The 20270-nt window shown below is 51.8% G+C and overlaps 1 protein-coding gene across 1 annotated transcript in view; it reads right to left on the bottom strand.

The window, feature by feature from the left end:
• The window catches only part of NOTCH3 (notch 3), a 52415-nt gene that overhangs the window by 3648 nt on the left and 28497 nt on the right, over positions 1 to 20270 (bottom strand). Inside the window, 16 exon segments of the mRNA XM_010834003.1 lie at positions 3455 to 3602; positions 3868 to 4172; positions 7445 to 7607; positions 9613 to 9697; positions 11149 to 11371; positions 11448 to 11602; positions 15034 to 15366; positions 16993 to 17579; positions 18033 to 18151; positions 18235 to 18492; positions 18577 to 18709; positions 19277 to 19297; positions 19299 to 19313; positions 19315 to 19463; positions 19844 to 19997; positions 20250 to 20270. Of these exon segments, the coding sequence (XP_010832305.1) occupies positions 3455 to 3602; positions 3868 to 4172; positions 7445 to 7607; positions 9613 to 9697; positions 11149 to 11371; positions 11448 to 11602; positions 15034 to 15366; positions 16993 to 17579; positions 18033 to 18151; positions 18235 to 18492; positions 18577 to 18709; positions 19277 to 19297; positions 19299 to 19313; positions 19315 to 19463; positions 19844 to 19997; positions 20250 to 20270 (2869 nt within the window).

Here is a 20270-nt window from a genome sequence, read left to right as displayed (position 1 = left end):
GACAGAGGATGAGATGGCTGGATGGCATCACTGACTCAATGGAAGTGAGTCTGAGTGAACTCCGGGAGTTGGTGATGGACAGGGAGGCCTGGCGTGCTGTGATTCATGGGGTCGCAAAGAGTCGGACACGACTGAGCGACTGAACTGAACTGAACTGAATTAGGCAAAGGATTCTTAGATGTGACACCCAAAACACAAGCAACAATAACAACAACAACAAAAATAGATAAACTGGACATAATCAAGATGAAAAAACTTTTGTGCTTGTAAGGACATCATCTAGAAAGTAAAAAAGAGAACCTATAGGGAAATTCCCTGGCAGTCCAATGGTTAAGACTCCAAGCTTCCGCTGTAGGGGGTGGAGGTTTGCTTCCTGGTAGGGGAACGAAGGGCTTGCCCAGTGGCTCAATGGGTAAAGAATCTGCCTGCAATGCTGGAGACACAGGAGACTCAGGTTCAATCCCTGGGTTGGGAAGATGCCCTGCAGAAGGGAATGGCAACCCACTCCAGTATTCTTGCCTGGAGAATTCCGTGGACAGAAGGTGGAAAGAGTCAGACATGACTGAGCGACTAACACACACAAGGACATCATCTAGAAAGTAAAAAGAAAACCTACAAGAACTTCCCTGATGGTCCAATAGTTAAGACTCCAAGCTTCCACTGCACAGAGTAGGGGGTTTGATTCCTGGTTGGGAAACTAAGATCCCATATGCCGTGGGGTACAGTCCCCACTGAAAGAAAACCTACAAATATAATAAACCTACTGTATGTTTGATAAGAGACCTACCTAGAATATATGAAGAACTTTTATAACTCAATCATAAAAAGACAAATAACCCAATTTTTAAATGGGCAAAGAATCTGAATAGACATTTCTCCAAAGATATACAAATGGCTAATAAATGTGGAAAAATGCTCAACATCATTGGCCATCAGGGAAATGTAAATCAAACCACATTGATATACTAAATCACATCCACTAGGGAGACAGTACAAAAAGAGAGAAAAACAAGTTGTCAGTCAGGATGTGGCGATAGCAGAACCTGTTTTATACACTGTTGGTAGGAATGAAAAATAGGGCAGCCACTGTGGAAAACAGTCTGGCAGTTCCTCAGAAAGTGAAAAAGAGTTATCATGTGACCTAGCAATTCTGCCCATAGGGATACATCCCAGAGAAATAAAACCATGTCCATACAAAAACTGATACATGAATTCTACACCAGCATTATTCATAATAGCCCCAAAGCAGAAACAACCCACATGTCCATCAGTGGATGAATGCATACACAAAATGTGGTGCCTCCATATAACAGAGTATTACCTAGTCATTAAAAACAAAAAAGGGGGTTTCTCTGTGTGTTCTAGTGGTCAAGAACCCAGTGGTTAAGAACCCTGCAACACAGGGGACACGGGTTCGGTCTCTGGTGTGGGAGGATCCTACGTATGGTGGAGCAACTAAGCCTGTTCAGCACAGCTACTGAGCCTGTGCTGCAGAGCCCAGGAGCTGCAACCACTGAAAGCTGTGAGCCCTAGAGCCCGAGCTCTCCAAGAGAAGCCGCAGCAATGAGAAGCCCACGTTCAGCAACTAGAGAAAGCCAGCAACGAAGACCCAGAACAGCCAAAAATAAATAGTTTTCTTAAAAAAAGAGGGAGTTCCCTAGTGACCCAGTGGTTAGGATTCTGGGCTTTCACTGCTGTGGCTGGGGATCAATCCCTGTCAGAGAACTGGGACCCTGCAAACCTTACAGCAAGGCCACAAAACAAACAAAAAGTAATCCTGGTACACGCTGCCATGCATATACCTGCTACTTGCAGGCTCATGAACCTAGAAAACATCATGAAAGGAGCCAACCAAGAAAGACCACATATTGTGTGATTCCATTTATATAAAGTAGAATGCACAAATCCTTATAGAGAGAAAGTACATTAGCAATCATCTAAGGGCCACAGAAAATGAGAGGGTGTGGAGGGGTGATGGCTAAGAAGCAAAGGCTTCTTTTTCAGGTGATGAAAACATTCTAAAATTTATTGTAACAAAAAATAAAATAAAACTTATTGTGATGATATTTGCACAACCTTGTGGTTATATTAGGGGGCTTCCCAGGCAGCGCTAGTGGTAAAGAACCCAGCTGCCAATGCAGGAGACATAACAGATGTAAGTTCAATCCCTGGGTTGGGAAGGTCCCCTGGAGGAGAGCATGGTAACCCACTTTGGTATTCTTGCCTGGAGAATCCCAAGGACAGAGGAGCCTGGTGGGCTACAGTGCATGGAGTCACAAAGGGCTGGACATGACTGAGGCCAACTTAGCACACACACAGGTGGTTATACAAAAAAAATCACTGGATTTTACCCTTGAATGAATTGCATGGTATGTGAATAACATGTCAATTCAGCTATTTTTAAAAAAAAGGCAAAACAAAGATTAAAATATTCAGTGAAATAAAAGACTCAGTTCTTTGTTCATCCCAGCCACATTTCAGCACTGAGTTATCACCATGCGTTGCCAGTAGCTACCATATTAGACAGCACAGACCAAGAGTACTTCATCATCACAGACAGTTCTATTGGCCAGCGCCCTTCTAGACCATATTTCTAAAGCAGGGGTGATTTTCCTCTAAGGGGCATTTGGCAATGTCTGGAGATATTTTTGGTTGTCATATCTGGGAGGTGGGGTGCTACTGGCATCTCATGGGTCAAGACCAAGGATGCTACACTGCACAGGGTGGCCCCCACTGCAAAGGATGATCCAACCCCCAAATGTCAGCGTTGCTGAGACTGAGAACACCCAGCTCCAAAGATGTTTCTGAGAGTCCGAGTGTGTCTATGTGAGGTTCTCTAGACACAAGGCAGGTTGCTGTTGGGCAAGCAAGCCACCTCCAAGCAAGAAGTGATCCCCACCTACAGATTGGCCGATTCGCAAATTTTACACCAGTAGTCCAGCAGGTGGCACCAGTGTACGCTCTTCTAACAAAGCAGATGGAAAGAACGTGTCTTGCAGAATGGCATGCTTGCCTGCTCAGTCCTTCAGTCCTGTCAGACTCTTTGTGAAGCCATGCACTGTAGCCCACCAAGCTCCTCTGTCCATGGAATTTTCCAGGCAAGAATACTGTAGTGGGTTGCCATTTCCTACTCCAGGGGATCTTCTTGACCCAGGGATCGAACCCATGTCTCCTGTGTCTCCTGCATTGTCAGGTAAATTCTTTACCACTGAGCCACCTGGGAAGCCCCATGGGGAAAGGCACCTTTTTCTAAATTACTGAGCACAATATAGGCTAATGGGTGCCATTTAAAAAAAAATAAATGTATGAGAGTATAAGTCCATGTTGAAACTCTGTTATGAGTGCATGGGTTTCACTGACTGGGTCTCAGTGTGGGTGTGAGTGAGTTCAGACCAAGTCAGGGTCCAGGTGACACTGTCTCAGCCTCCACCCACCACTACCCACCACAGCCTACCGAGCTCATCCACAGCATTGACATCAGCATGGCTGGCGATGAGCTCTTCCACCATGCCCTCCACCGCCAGGCGGGCTGCCAGGATCAGTGCCGTGGAGCCGTCTGCCATGCGAGCATCCAGGTCTGTAGAGCGGTTCCGGATAAGAATCTAAGGGAGATGGGGATGCAGCAGGGGGAGTCATGGCAAGAACAAGGGAACAAGAAGCACTCCCAAGCCCTCTGAGGACCCCAACCAATGCCTCCCATGGAACCAATGGGTTCAGGGAGCAGCTACTTGACAGTAACTCTACACTCATATATCCCCATTTCACAAATGAGAAAGATGAGCTCTGACAGGCAAAACCTGGGCTCAAACCCAAGTCTGTCTGATGTGTGTCCCAGCTCTGAAGTCCCAAGAGGCAAGCCGATCTCACCTGGAAGACACCCTGGGCATCGGCAGTGACAGCTGTGTGCAGGGGGGTGCGGCCAGAGTGGTCCTGGGCATTGGTGTCTGCCCCAGCGTCCAGCAGCCGCTTGGCCGCGTCAGCCCGGGCATAGCGGGCAGCCAGGTGCAGGGCCGTCTCACCAGTGCGGTCAGTCCGAGCCCCAAGCTGTGCCCCTTGGCAGATCAGGTCTGAGATGATGCTGGCTGATGTGTCTTCTGCCTCGTCCTCCTCAGTTGGGATTGGCTCCAGGGCTCCCCCGCAGAAGGAGGCCAGCATTAGAGGGGTGAAGCCATCTGCAGGGACCAGGAGTGTGTCAGAAAGGAGGCAGACACAGGGCCTTCCCAGGGAATATGACAATGTATTAGGAGGAAGCGCACTGCATTAGGGGGAAGTGGGATGTGGGGAAGTACACGATCGAAGGGCCAATCCTCCCATCACACACACGCACACGCGCACACACACACACACACACACACTTGTGTCAGGTACTTCGGAGCCAACCCAGGATGAGGCTTCACAGGCATTTGGTTTGTGGCAGGAGGCCTCCTAAGCAGTAGGGTACACAGAACGAGGGAGGAATAAAGTCAAGCAAGTGGACGATGACCACATTCCTGGAGAGTTATTTCAGCCTGAGTTATTTCACTTTGTCAACAAAGGTCATCTAGTCAAAGCTATGGTTTTTCCAGGAGTCATGTACAGATGGGAGAGTTGGACCATGAAGAAGGCTGAGCACCCGAGAATCGATGCTTTTGAATCATGGTGCTGGAGCAAGGAGATCAAACCAGTCCATCCTAAAGGAAATCAACCCTGAATATTCAGTGGAAGGACTGCTGCTGAAGCTTAACCTCCAATACTTGGACCACCTGATGCGAAGAGCTGATTCACTGGAAAAGACCCTCATGTTGGGAAAGACTGAGGGCAGGAGGAGAAGGGGGCAACAGAGAATGAGATGGTTGGATGGCATCACCAACTCAATGGACATGAGTTTGAGCAAACTTCGGGAGACAGTGAAGGACAGAGAAGACTGGTGTGCTGCAGTCCATGGGGTCGGGAAGAGTCAGACACGAGTCTGAACAACAACAACATTTCAGCCTGATCCCAAAGGGGGACTCTGAAAGCTGAGTTGTACCCAGAGTTGTAATCCAGCTTGAGACAAAGGAGCTGAGCCTTTCATATACCTGCATCCACTGCTTAGGAGCTGCACCGAGGGACATAAAATACCAAGTACATGGGGGCCTAATGGGAGTCAAAAGACAGCCACAGGTGCGAGTCATTTGGAGCGAAAGCAAATCAGAACTGCAGGAGGCATATTATAAAATGTGACAAAGACAGACCCCAGAGGATTCAGACACCATGGTCTGCTCTACTCTGCAAGAGCACTTGCCCTTCTTTCCCTTAGGAAGCCACTAGCACCCCCATTCTCCATTCTCAAGGCCTCAGTTCAGTTCAGTCGCTCAGTCGTGTCCAACTCTTTGCGACCCCATGAATCACAGGAGAAGGAGCCTTCTCCTCCTGCCCCCAATCTCTCCCAGCATCAGAGTCTTTTCCAATGAGTCAACTTCGCATGAGGTGGCCAAAGCACTGGAGTTTCAGCTTTAGCATCAGTCCTTCCAAAGAACACGCAGGGCTGATCTCCTTTAGAATGGACTGGTTGGATCTCCTTGCAGTCCAAGGGACTCTCAAGAGTCTTCTCCAACACCACAGTTCAAAAGCATCAATTCTTCGGTGCTCAGCTTTCTTCACAGTCCAACTCTCACATCCATACATGACCACTGGAAAAACCATAGCCTTGACTAGACGGACCTTTGTTGGCAAAGTAGTGTCTCTGCTTTTCAATATGCTATCTAGGTTGGTCATAACTTTTCTTCCAAGGAGTAAGCGTCTTTTAATTTCATGGCTGCAGTCACCATCTGCAGTGATTTTGGAGCCCCCAAAAATAAAGTCTGACACTGTTTCCACTGTTTCCCCATCTATTTCCCATGAAGTGATGGGACCAGATGCCATGATCTTCGTTTTCTGAATGTTGAGCTTTAAGCCAACTTTATCACTCTCCTCTTTCACTTTCATCAAGAGGCTTTTTAGTTCCTCTTGACTTTCTGCCATAAGGGTGGTGTCATCTGCATATCTCAAGCCCTGCTGCTGCTGCTGCTGCTAAGTCGCTTCAGTCGTGTCCAACTCTGTGCGACCCCAGAGACGGCAGCCCACCAGGCTCCCCCGTCCCTGGGATTCTCCAAGCAAGAACACTGGAGTGGGTTGCCATTTCCTTCTCCAACGCATGAAAGTGAAAAGTGAAAGTGAAGTCGCTCAGTCGTGTCCGACTCTCCTCAACCCCATAGACTGCAGCCTACCAGGCTCCTCCGTCCATGGGATTCTTCAGGCAAGAGCACTGGAGTGGGGTGCCATCACCTTCTCCTATCTCAAGCCCTGCTGCTACTGCTGCTAAGTCGCTTCAGTCATGTCCGACTCTGTGTGACCCCATAGACGGCAGCCCACCAGGCTCCACCATCCCTGGGATTCTCCAGGCAAGAACACTGGAGTGGGTTGCCATTTCCTCCAATGCATGAAACTGAAAAGTGAAAGTGAAGTTGCTCAGTCGTGTCTGACCTTCAGCGACCCCATGGACTGCAGCCCACCAGGCTCCTCCGTCCATGGGGTTTTCCAGGCAAGAGTACTGGAGTAGGGTGCCATCGCCTTCTCCTCTCAAGCCCTAGGTAAAGGCAAACCCCCGCTGCAGGGATAGGCATATAGCCCAGGCCTGTCAATCTGCATGTTCCAGGCCCCAGGCCACATTGATTGGTTCACACATGGGGCACGTGACCTTAGACTATCCAATCAGAACTCATCCTGGGAGGACTTCCCTGGTGGCCCAGTGACTAAGAATCTACGGACCAATGCAGGGGAACCAGGTTGGATCCCTAATCTGGGAAGATCCCACATGCTGCAGAGGAACTAAGTCCGTGTGCCACAACTACTGAGCCCGGGTACCCTAGAGGCGTGCTCCGCAGCAGGAGAAGCCGCGGCAACGAGAAGCTCCTGCACTGCAACTAGAGAAGACCTGTGAGCAGCAACAAAGAGCCCACACACTGCAACGAAGACCCAGTGCAGCCAAAAATTTTTAAAAAAATAAATAGCTTTCATTGGCCAAAGATACAATAGTTTGAGCATCAACAAGAATGTGTACATTAAATTTAAACATATCAGTTACATTTAAAAAAAAAAAAAAAAAACCCTCATCTTGGGACTTTTGCTGTTACAGATGAGAAAAAGGTTGTGTAATGCCTGCAGGAGAAAGACTGCCTGGACTGGAACCAAAAGCTGACAAGTCCAGGATCCAAATGTGCCTGAAGCTTCTGTTTACAAGAGCCAGTAAATCGTTTGTTTTACTTAAGTTAGCTTGAGTTGGGCTATTATCACTTACAACCAAGAGTCCTGATTAACAGGACTGATTAACCCACTGACAGACAGCCAGACACACCCAGCTGTTCCCAGAGCACAGACTCAGATGGAACCTCTCATGAGCAGGATGGATCAAGGGCATTCTGGAGGCAGGGGCGCCATCACTGACCTGGACCGCGCACGTTGACATCCATGCCATCCGCATCTGCGTCGCCCTGCGGCGGTGTCAAGGCCATGGCTGGTGCCACGCGGATGTCGGCGGCAACCAGGTGGTGTTGAGTCCACTGGCGGCAATCCACAGCGTCCTCAGTCCCCACACCAGGCTCCTCCACCTGGAGGCACAAGCACCCAGGTTCTCACAAGGAATTGGGAGACACAGAGGAACCATCTGGGCATTCTCACAGATTTCTCTCACAGAGATGCACACACGGCAGGTGCCGAGAAGCCATTAACATCCTGCTTGATAGGGGCTTCCCAGGTGTTTCAGTGGGAAATGGCAACCCATTCCAGTTCTTACCTGGGAAATCCCTTGGTAAGAACTGGAATGGACCTAGCGGGCTACAGCCCATGGGGGTTGAAAAGAGTCGGACATGACTGAGCAACTGAGCACACACAGCAAGACTAAACAGAGCCTGATCAAATTAGATCTGAACTTAAGGACCCAGGTGGGGAGTTTAATGTCATAAAAAAGGACAGCCAGGTGACGGACAGGTAACCAGAAAAGGTCCTGGAGGATGGGACACCCTTCAATGTGGATTCAGTGTCTGACACAGTCATTTAGTAGGCTTGTAATCCTAGAATTCTGAGCTTCTCATTGGTAAAATCAAGATGATGCAGTCAGGGACTTCCCTGGTGGTCCAATAGTTAAGACTCCGCCTGCCAATGCAGGGACATGGGTTTGATGCCTGGTCCAGGAAGATTCACTATGCCTCGGAGTAACTAAGCCTGGGCGCCACAACTACTGAGCCCTCGACCCTAGAGCCTATGCTCTGCAACAAGAGAAGCCACCGTGATGAGAAGCCTGCCTACCATAACTAGAGAGTAGCCCTGGTCACCACAACTAGAGAAAGCCCACTCAAAGCAACAAAGATCCAGCATTGCCAAGGACTAATTAATTAACTTTAAAAAAAAAAAGAGATGATGCAATAATTTCACAAGACCCACATAAACATTCTACACCATATACTTAACACCCACTTTTGGATGAGAAAGAAAGAAAAAAACAAAGCCTGGGGCAAGCAGATTTCTTTGGCTGTCATTTGCAACAGAAGTATCCATTCTAACAAACATTAAAACATAGGCAGGAGGAGAAGGGGATGACAGAGGATGAGATGGTAGGATGGCATCACCAACTCAATGGACGTGAATTTGAGCAAACTCAGGGAGATGGTGAAGGACAGGGAAGCCTGGCGTGCTACAGTCCATGGGGTCGCCAAATCAGACACGACTTAGCGACTGAACAACAACAAAAATCATATGATGACGGCCTAATCCCCCAACATGACTATATTTAGAGACAGAGCCTTTAAGGAAGTAATTAAGGTTAAATAAGATCATAAGGGTGGAGCCCTAATCCAATAGGACCAGTGGAAGAGGAAGAGACACCACAGTTCTCCCTCATTCTCTGCACACAAAGAGGAAAGGTCATCTGAGGACACAGTGAGAAGAGACATTCTACAAGATAAGAAGAAGTCCTCATCAAGAGCCAATCCTGCCAGCGCACTGATCCTGGACTTACAGCCTCCAGTGTGTATCTGTGCCTGCTAAGTCGCTTCAGTCGTGTCCAACTCTGTGCAACCCTATGGAGCCCACCAGGCTCCTCTGTCCATGGGATTCTCCAGGAGAGAATTCTGGAGTGGGTTGCCATGCCCTCCTCCAGGGGATCTTCCCGACCCAGGGACTGGACCCACATCTTCTGCCTCTCCTGCACTAGCAGGCAGGTTCTTTATACCATCAGTGCCACCTGGGAAGCCCCAGCCTCCAGAGGTGTGAGAAAAATAAGTGTCTGTTGTTTGAGCCACTCAGTCTGCAGTATTTCATTATGGCAACTCTCGCTGACAAAGACAGGGCCCATCGGCGTGGCCCCTGGACAGGAAAAGACTAGCTGGGGGTGTTCTCAGGCTGGGCACGCTGGACTAAGGTGGCCACATCAGAGAGAATGCAGAGTCACTCTCTGGGATAGAGGATCCCCTCTGGAAAGACGCCAGGAGCAGGATGGGGTGGTTGCCGTGACTGTTCTCCAGAACCAGGGACAGCAGAGATTCCCCTGGCTCTCCCACTGACCACTGGGCCCCCACCCAGGACCCTGAGGGCAGAGGTCACAGGAGGGAACACAACCTTCAGTCGCTTGGCCTCTGGGCACTCTGTGTCCATCCAGTCGGTGGCCACCTCCCCCATCAGACTCTCACCCTTGGCCATGTTCCTGTGGGGACAGTGGGAAAGGGGAGGGGAGAAGGGACAATGCGGTCAGCAGGGGCAGGGTACTCAGGGTCAAGAGATAGGGTCCAAGGATGGGATGCAGGATGCGGTCAAGGTTGCAGGGGGTACTGTCAGGGGTTGTGATGGGTGACAGTCAGGTGGAACTGGGGAAGGGACAGGAGTGGAGTCAGAGGTCAGAGCAGATAGATGTCTACGGGACAGGTGAGGGTCACAGGCATACAGCATGGGTTACAGCAGATGACATCGTAGGTCATGGAAGACAGAGTTATCCTCATAGCAGGTGAGAGATGTAGCCAGGAATAAAGAGATTGTGGAGAGGGAGCAGAGGGCAGAGGGTCACAGGAGAGGTAAATTCAGGGGTTAGGACAGGGTGGGGCTGGAGTCTTGAGGGGCCGGTCAGGGAGGTGGAGATCATGGCCAAGGCCAGGACTGAGGATCATGGGGAATGAGCACTGAGTTGGGGTGGAAAGAGAGGTCAGGTCAAGAGTCAGGGTAGGTTATTCTTGAGGCTTTCAATGGCTAAGTCAAAGATCTCTCGGTAAATGTCACAGTGCTCTTGTAAATATGTGGGTTATTTTCAAATTTCTTTTGATATTGATTTCTAACATGATTCCAGTAACAAGAGAACAGACTCTATATGATTTCAATACCTTTAGACCATGACACTTTTGCACCTTGTTTTATGACCCTGGGTATGGGCCAGTATCTCCTGGTTTATAGTCTATGGGAACTTGAAGATTTTGTACCCTGCTGTTGTATGAAAATTCTATAATCTTAATTATGTTGAATTGGCTCATACTGCTTTTCAGGTCTACCATATCCCTCTGCTTTTCTGTCTAATCATTCTCTTAATTTTTTGAGAGCTTGATATTGAAACTCCAATGAAAAATCTTAATTTATCTACTTAAAAAATAATTGTAATATACAGTGGAACTATATGTAACTTTCTTCTGTATTTTCCAAGTCTTCTGTAAACGTGCTATCATACTTTCATAAATTAAAAAATAAAAAATTAAAACAAAAAAAAAAAGTCAGGGTAGGTTAGAGCCAGAGGTGGTACTGGGGCTCACAGAGGATAGGATCAGGGGGTCCAGTGAGGGGCTGGGGTGCAGACAGAGGTCATGAGGTCCACAGTCATGTGGGAACACATATCAGGGTGAAGTCTGAGAGGCTGGGGTTGGGGGAGGGGGTTGTCACAGAAGGATCTGAGTCAGGGAACTGGACCATAGGAAAGGGGATCAAGGGTCACAAATCAGGGGTGATCCCTTAGGGATTATGGAGTCGTTGGTCAAGGAGACAAACACTGATGTCCAAGCTGGAGTCTGAAGTTAGGGTCAGGTAGGGGTCAGAAGTCAGAGTCAGGTGACGGTGGGCTCAAGAGCTCAGGCCCCGCCATAGTCAGGGACGGGGTGAGGGATCGGGTAGGGTCCTCACTTCATGCCCAGCGCGTCTTGGCCCACGGGTTCCCGCCGGCCCTTGTGTCCCACGGCCACATCCTTGTGCAGTGCAAAGCCCTCGGGGAACCAAAGGGTGCTGTGCTCACGCTTGCGGCGGGCCACCATGACGCCGAGAACCAGGAGGACCAACAGGAAGATGCCGCTGGCCGCCAGCAGCGGTAACAGCGGCACGCTTGGTTCCGGCAGCTCCACTGGCTCCCCTGCGGGCAGGAAGCAGGGGGTCTTTACCAGGGGTCCAGGCCCACCCTCATCTCCCTACCTCGGGCCGGGCCTCACCCCGCGCCGCCCGCAGTGGGTAGGGGAAGTCGAGGCGCTCCACCGCCGACAACGCTCCCAAATAGTCCGCCGCGCTCTGAGCATCAGGGAAACAGTGGTCGTTCTCCGGTGACTGCAGGCACAGACGGTTGTCAATCTCCAGCATCACTACAGAGCTGCAGAGACACAGTGGAGGGACAGGAGGCTCAGCAGGCACTGCCAGAAGCCCCGCCCCAGGCCCCGCCCACCTCCCCACACCTCGCTCAGAAGAGCATCTCTACTCACCAGGTCACCACTAACTCCCATCCGGCATCCAATCCTGCCACATCCCCTCAAACTATCGTTTTTTTAAATCCACTTATGATATATTTGGTGATATTAAGGATATTTATTTTTTAGCTGTGATCATGGTATTACAGTGCTTTTAAGAAGAGAGCTTATGTGTTTAGAGAAGCATGCTGAAATGTCTACATATGAAGTGACGCACTATCTAGGAATTATTTTGACATAGCATGGGAACTAAGACAATCGAAGGGACTATATATGAAACAGGAATGGCCATATGAGGGGCTTCCCTCATAATCCAATGGCTAAGACTCCCAGCGCCAAGCGCAGGAGGCCTGGGTTCAGTTCCTGGTCAGGGCACTAGATCCCACATGCCACAACTAAAGACCCCGCAAAGAAGATCAAAGATCCCGTGTGCCACTAAGACCCAGTGAAGCCAAAGATACAAATATATATATAAAGAATGGCCATATGCGTTCATTGTCAATGCTTGGTCCTAGGTACCTAGATGTGCATAACCCTGATCTGTTTTTGCATATGCTTAAAGTTCTTTGTCAATTCCCAAGCCAGTCTTGCTGTGGTCACCAGTGTCCTCTAAGTCATGAATCCAATGGCCACTGTTTTCCCATCAATATCTCCTTTCTCAGGCTGGTGTATCCATCTCCTGCCTGCTATGAGCACTGGCTTCTAACAGTTGACAGCTGTTCCTTCCCCCAGAGAACTGGCCTCAGCAAAGTGGGGAGCCCTTCACTTGGGAGGTGACACCACTTAGGGAAGCCCTAGGCCAGGGATTGACTGATGTGTACAAAAGCTGGCCCTTTTGTCTCAAGGCAGGACCAACTTTATCCTCCAGAGCTCTCCAAGGGATCAGGCTGTGGCCCGATCCTGGCTGAGGCTCCCTCCTGCCTCAGTTCCTGCCCCTGTCCCATCCTGCCTCCCTCATCCCCTATCTACCCAGAGCACCCTTTCAATACATTGCATATATCTGAATCTCAGGCTCTGCTTCCAGGAACGCAACCCTCCAAACTTTTTCCTTCTTCAGGATACCCAGTACCCCAAGCCCTGGGTCTCCTACTGTCTCTGCTCCTTCCGCTTCTCTTTTCTGAGCTAATTTCTTTCAACCCATCTTTAGGACTCAGTGTCCCCATGTCATCCTTCTGTTCCCCACAACTCTCCCTACTTCTTCAAGTCCCTCCATGGCTACCATGATTGCCAAGTGCTTCAGTCTCACTCTTCAGACTCTAGCTGCCTCCTGAGGGTCTCCCCGAGACCCCCAGTTCCCTCCAGACTCTACAAGTCACAAAGTGACCCTTAATTTTGAGCTGGTGTCTTAATCTTTTTTAAAAGAGATTTTAAAATAATTTTACTTGTTTATTTTTGGCTGTGCTGAGTCTTCACTGCTCCACGGACTTGTCTCTAGTTGTGGAGAGCAGGGGCTACACTCTAGTTGCAGTGTGCGGGCTTCTCACCGCGCTGACGTCTCTTGTTGCAGAGCTTTGGCTCTAGGGAACATGGGCTCAGCAGCTGTGGTGCACGAGCTTAGTCCCTCCACCGCTGGTGGGAGCTTCCCAAAACAGGGATCAAACCGATGTCTCTTTGCATTGGCAGGTAGATTCTTTACCACTAAGCTGCCAGGGAAGCGTTGTTTCTTCATCTTGATGAGAACACTTCCAGCAACTCAGTCACCCAGCCAAGGACAGGCACATCACCCATCCACCCACCTCCTTCATCCCAGTCAGAGGTCCTGCTCCTTATCTCTGACTTCCAGCCCTCCTCTCTGTGTCAGGGTCCTACCCTATTCAGAAGCCACATCTCCCTCTGGCTCCTCCACCAGGTCACCAGCAAGAGTGTTTTATATTTTCCATTTATGTTAATTTTTGAGAGTTTGATACTGAAACTCCAACTAAAAATCATAATTTACCTACTTAAAAATGATCAGAATATACACATTCGTGCTAAGTGGCTTCATTCATGTCCGACTCATTGCGACCCCAATGAACTGTAGCCCGCCAGACTCCTCTGTCCATGGAATTCTCTAGGCAAGGATACCAGAGTGGGTTGACATGCCCTTCTATAGGGGATCTTCCTGACCCAGGGATTGAACCCATGTCTCTTACATCTCCTGCATTGGCAAGAGGGTTCTTTACCACTAGCACCACCTGGAAAGCCCATAATATATAATGGAAATACATGTAACTTTGTTTTTTATTTTACAACTCTCCTATACGCTTCCCTTGTGGCTCAGCTGGTAAAGAATCTGCCTGCAATGCAGGAGACCTGGGTTCAATCCCTGTGTTGGGAAGATCCCCTGGAAAAGGGGAAAGCTACCCACTCCAGTATTCTGTCCTGGAGAATTCCATGGACTCTATAGTCCATGGGGTCGCAAAGAGTCAGACACGACTGAGCGACTTTTATTTCACTATAAACTTTATAAGTTAAAAAATAAAAAATTAAAACAAAATGGGCAAGTTAGAGCCAGAGGTGGTATTGGAGCTCATAGCGCATAGGATCAGGGGGTTCAGTGAGGGCCTGGGGTGCAGACAGGGGTCAGGAGGGGGCTCTTCTTCTGCTCCCCAAAGGACCATTGCCCATGTCTGAAGGCATTTCTGGTTGTCACATCTGGGAGGGGGGAGATCTGTTGCCTGCATCCAGTGGGGAAAGGCCAGGGAAGATGCCAGACATCCTACAGTGCACAAGACAGATGGCCCCTCACAGTAAAGAATGACCTGGCCTCAGATGTCAATGGTGCTGAGGCTGAGATGTGTGTATTATATGTATTACATGACTCTGTATGTACCACCAAGAAGGCCCTCCCACACGCTGGGCATTTCCTAAGCAGTGAAATCAGTGAAAACATAACTGGACTAAAGACCTAACCCAGTGCCTGAAACCTATTAGGTGCTTTATCAGATATTTCCGGAATAAAGCCAAGTTCAGCCACAGAGTTTTAGAGTTTGAAGGGAACTTAAAAAATAGCTAGAACAGTGTTTCCCAGATGTTAAGGGAAGTAAAACGCACAAGGGGCTTCCCTGGTAGCTCAGCTGGTAAAGAATCTGCCTGCAATGCGGGAGACCTGGGTTCCAGCCCTGGGTTGGGAAGATCCCCAGGAGGAGGGCATGTCAACCTACTCCAGTATTCTTGCCTGGAAAATCCCCATGGACAAGAGGAGCCAGGCAGGCTACAGTCCATGGGATCGCAAAGAGTCAGACATGACTGAGAGACTAAGCACAGCACAGCAAACGCACAAGGCCTTGTGAATGGTGCCCTTTCCCTAGCATCTGCATGCGCCCCCCACAGCTCCCCTGGGGGTGGAGTCACTCACCCAATCACCTCAGGGGCCAGCTCCCGCCGGTTCCGGGATTCAGCGCCAGGCCCCGGCCGGTGGTAAGGGAAGACCATGGCCTGGCCATTCTCGTCCAGACGGAAGCGTAGCGAGGTGCGCAGGATGCCGCTGAGTCTCTGCAGGAAGTCGGCGCTGGAGCGCAGCAGCTCCTCCGGCGGCAGCAGCACTGTGAGCACCAGGACGCCTCGGGCCAGCAGGGCCGGCACCTCACCAGCACAGTCCAGGCCATCCCAGCCGCACTCCTCCGTGTTGCAGCCCTGGTCGCAGCGGCCGTCAGCGAAGTGGTCCGCGCAGTACTTCTCATACACTGGGCTGGGGGAGGAGGAGGGCTGGGTCAAGGGAGCCTCTCCCCCAACTCCCACCCCCCACCCCACATGCGCCCACCTTGCCCCACGCTGCCCGAATACACCACAAAGCACCCAAGACTCCTCAGGGAGCAGAGAACTGGAATGTATCCACATGCCTGTGGAATGTATCAGGCTTTCTGCAAAACCAGCCAGTTGCTCTACAATTATTAATAAGTCAGTAACTATTGACAACTGCATCCTAGGTGCTGAGCGCAGTTATAGGAGCTCAGGGTATGAGTGAAGTGAAAACTTTAGTCCCTCAGTCGCGTCTGACTCTTTGAGATCCCATGGATGGTGGTCTGCCAGGCTCCCCTGTCCATGGAGTCCTCCAGGCGGGAATACGGAAGTGAGTAGCTTTCCCTTTTCCAGGGAATCTTTCCCACCCAGGGATCAAATCCAGGTCTCCTGCATTGCAGGCAGATTCTTTACCGACTGAGCTACTAGGGAAGTCCACTAAGGATATGGCCCCAACACAAAACCTTACCCACTTGAAGCTGTCATTACAATGGGCAGAGACATATATTACAAATGATGAATGAGCAGAACATACAGTATTTTGATTACACAACAATAAAGGCTAAATGTAAACATACACACACACGAATTAAATGCTAAGGGAAGAAATTAAGCAGAGGAAGTGCTGTGGGTGGCCAGGAAGGTGTTCACGGAGAGACTTGTGCTTGAGCAAAGACTTGAAGGAGATGAGGGAGGAGCCATGTGACTTCCTGAAGGACAGCATCCCGGCAGAGCGAACAGCCAGTGCAAACGCCCTGAGATGGGACCAAGCCTGGGGAATCTAAAGACTGGAAAAAAGGCCAGGATGGCTGGAGCAGAATGAGACGGGGGAGACAGAGGGACAGAGGGTCAGACAGGGCAGAGAATGTGGATGAATACATAGAATGTATGAGACAGATAGACAGGCCTCATGAACAGACTGAGAAGGTCAGAAGAGGGGCAGGGAAAGACCAGCAGGGCCATGGATAGATGGGCATATAGAGGGGCAAAAACACGCATGGGTGGACATAAGGACAGAAGGGGCACATGAATGAACAGGTGGGGCACAAAGGTGTGCAGATGGACAGATGGGGCACATAGAGAGACAGACTGGCATAGAGACAGACAAATGGACAGGTGAGGTCCGAGGATGGACAAGCAGGGGTGCAGACAGACAGCTGGGTGCATAGAGGGACAAAACGAATTCATGGATGGACAGAAAGACCAACAAACAGGGTATAAAGAGGGACGGATGGAGTGCAGAGGCAGACAGAAAAACAGAAAGGGCTAATGGATGGACAAACTGCCACGCTGATAGGCAGGGAACGAAGATGTACAGACAGAGCACAAGAATGGGAAGACAGGCAGACAGGCATAAATGGCACGTGGATGGCTAGGTGAGGGGCACAGACAGACAAACTGCACGCAGATGGACAAAGTACACCAAGAAACAGGGCAAACGAAGGGACAGCCCAACAGACAGACTGAGGACGGACTGACAGATCAAGGCAAATGGATGGACAACAGAGAAGCAGGGCCCATGGGTGGTCAGATGTGGCACATGGACAGACAAGACCCAGACTGAGGACGGACTCACTTGCAGGTGCGCTCGCGGCTGCCGGCGCGGCAGTCGAAGTTGTCGTAGAGGCAGGCGGGCGAACTGCAGGCAGGGTCGCAGCGGCTGTTGTTGAACAGGAGCCAGCACTGCAGCGCCGCGCACTGCCGCCAGGGGTCGCTCACGCTCAGCGAGCAGTCGCCGCCGTCCCAGCCGCAGCCGGGGCTGTTGCACTCTCGGTCGCAGTTCTTGTCACCGCTCTTGGCCTCGCAGGCGGCTCTCGGGCACGCCGGCTCCTCTGGGACCTCGGGCATCGCCACGGATACCTCGGGCATCGTCGCGGGCACCTCACAGCGGGGCCCGGCCCAGCCTGACGCGCAAGCGCAGCGGAAGAAGGGCGCGAGCGGCTCCGGGCGGCAGGAGCCCCCGTGGAGGCAGGGAGAGGTCACACAGCTGGCATTGGCGGCCCCGGGGGTCAGCCCCCGGGAGCCCCGGCAGGCGGGACCCGACAGCCCCGGGGGGCAGGCGCAGCGCGGTCCACGGACCGTCTGCTGGCACGGGACACCCACGGGGCACTGCAGCTCCCGGCAGGAGCGTGCCACCCGCTCGCAACGCGGGCCCCAGAACGGCTGTGGGTTGGTTGCGGGGAGGGGAGAAAGAGCGCAGGGGCAGGGGATATAGAGGGGGAGAGAGAAGGGAAGGAGAAAATAGGGAAGGTGAGAGAAATGGAAAGGTGGAGAAGCGCATTGAGGGTTGAAGGGGGAGAGGAAAGGAAATATGGAGGATCAGAACTTGGGAAAGGTTGTGCCTCTGATCTCCCGAGGTCTGGCCCAACCTCTCCCGGCTCCCACTGCCAGCCCCACCTTACAGGTAAGCCCAAGCTTTCCCAAGAGGCCGCAACTCCAAATTCCGGAGAGACACACACACACAACCTCCAGGTAATTTCAACATTTCCCAGAAATCCTCTTCCACTTCTTGTCCCCTAAAAGCCTCACCCTCCCATGAGGCCACGCCCCCTACCCCCCATCCCTACCTGCTTCCAGAGACCCTGTTACCACCGGCCACCCCCACCTACCACCTACCGGGATGCAGTGGCAAGAGAAGGTCAGCACACCCCCAGGGCCCGGGCTAGGACGGCACTGGCCTCCATGCTGGCAAGGCTGAGACTCACAGGGAGACAAGACAGTCTGACAGCGGGGACCTGGGCAAGCAGAAGGGAGTGGATCAGCTGCCTGTGGGGAACACAGGCAGGATCCCAGGCCAGCCCCCTCTTCCCATGCTCACCTGTGAAGCCAGGGTGACACAGGCAGTGGAAGCCCCCACCTGGGTCCTGCAGGCAGTCCCGGGTATGTGCCACATGGCAGGCACCTGGGCGACACTCATTGATGTCCCCCTCACAGCGCAGGCCAGTGTATCCTGGGGGGCAGGTGCAGCGGAAACCACCCACCAGATCCACGCAGGTACCATTGTGCAGGCACCGGGGCCCCAGGTCCAGGGCTGGGCCTGGGCCACAGTCATCCTCATTAATCTCGCAGAGCACGCCTAGGGGGATGGGGGATGGGGAACATCAGGAGGGCTCAGAAACCCAGCCTCCCCACCTGTCCCCAAACCCTGGTCCTGGCCTACCCAGTGTCCCTGGAGGACAGGAGCAGAGATAGTGGGCCACGAGGTCAATGCAGATGCCCCCATGCTGGCAGGGCTGGGAGGCACACTCGTCTACATCATCCTCACAGTTGTCACCAGTGTAGCCAGCTGGACACTGCAGTGGGGGCGAGACAGGGACCTCCTCAGCCCAGAGGGACACAGATGCTCCCCATGAAGATACAGAGAATCCCAGGGCAAAGGGACACACACAGTCATCCCATGCACAGAGATATGCTCAGTGAGCAAAAACACACACCCAGTACATGGAAACACCCAGACACAGAGGGCTACAGATACACTCAGTGCAAAGAAACACACATACATACAAATGTACAGGCACATACATACAAATGTACACAGGAGAAATACCCAGATACACCCAAGACACACACAGCCAGAGATGCACACTCAGGCACTGGCACATGTGTGCCATTCATACCCATAGAGACACTATGCACAGAGACACACATGTCCAAGAAATAATGAAAGACAGAGGTAGAGCCAGAGACACCCTGAGATCTACCCAGAGTGACACCCACAAAGATACACCCAGAGTCACAAAAGCAAAAACCCAGACATGCCTAGAGAGGGACACCGCACCAGGCTCTAGACACACAGAAATGTGTAGCCAGACACACTCAGGGTGACCAGCCCTCCATCTCCTTCCCTGGGTGCTCCTTACCTCACACACATAACCGCCCGTCGTAGCCTCGGCAGGTCGCCCCCATGCTGGCAGGGCTGAGCCAAGCAGGGGTCCATCTCCTGCTCACAGTGGCTGCCGGTGTGGCCCTCTGGGCACACACAGTAGTGGGAGCTGTCCTTGTCCACACACTGCCCACCCGCCTGACACAGCTGCTCTGTGGGCACCCCTGAGCAGAGGAGAGCGGCATCAGGCAGACTCCCTCCTCCCTGCCCCCGTCATACACAGCACACCCAGCATCCCCACTAGCCTCAGTCACCAAGGCGTCACACACATTCCACTGGGTTACCACACATCCCCTGACACTGACACACACACACATGCACTTTCAAAGCTCACATCAGCTAGGTCACACACAGCATTGCAGACATCCCCGCTGTTTCACAGTGATAGACACACATACCACCTTGTCCTGGCCAGCTGTCAGACAGTCACATATCCACACACTCGCACACACCCCACGACGTCCATAAGCTCTGGTGCACTCTCATTCAGCTCACACTAGGAGGAAGTATGTGCACACACGCCCAATCACGCGCTCCCCCTCACCGATTTGGGCTGCGGCCTCTCTGCAGGGCAGGCTCCGGATGTCACATAGGCGGCCGCTCCACCCAGGGGGGCAAAGGCAGTAGAAAGAGGCCCCCGTTCGGGCACAGCGACCCCCATTCTGACAGGGCGAGCGGCTGCACCAGTCCACCAGCGTCTGTCGAGGAAGGGCAGGGTGTTCACACTCGGGGACCCCTAGAAACCCTGCCCAGCTTCTCCTCTGAGCAGGCTCCAGAACGCCTCTCCAGATTTCTCCCTCAGGATCCCTGCCAGGCCCCTCACCACAATCCCTCTGCCAACTCCTCCCCAGGATCCAGGCTGCCTTCTCAACCAACCAGGGTACCCAAAAGGCCCCTCCCCCAGAACATCCCTCTAGACTCCTCCCCAAGGCTCCAGTGACCCCGCCCACCTGGCACTGAGCGCCAGTGAA

This window comes from Bison bison, unplaced genomic scaffold (assembly GCF_000754665.1).
Source record: "Bison bison bison isolate TAMUID 2011002044 unplaced genomic scaffold, Bison_UMD1.0 scf7180017863978, whole genome shotgun sequence".
NCBI classification, from domain to species: domain Eukaryota; kingdom Metazoa; phylum Chordata; class Mammalia; order Artiodactyla; family Bovidae; genus Bison; species Bison bison.
This window is presented reverse-complemented; position numbering and strand designations above follow the sequence as displayed.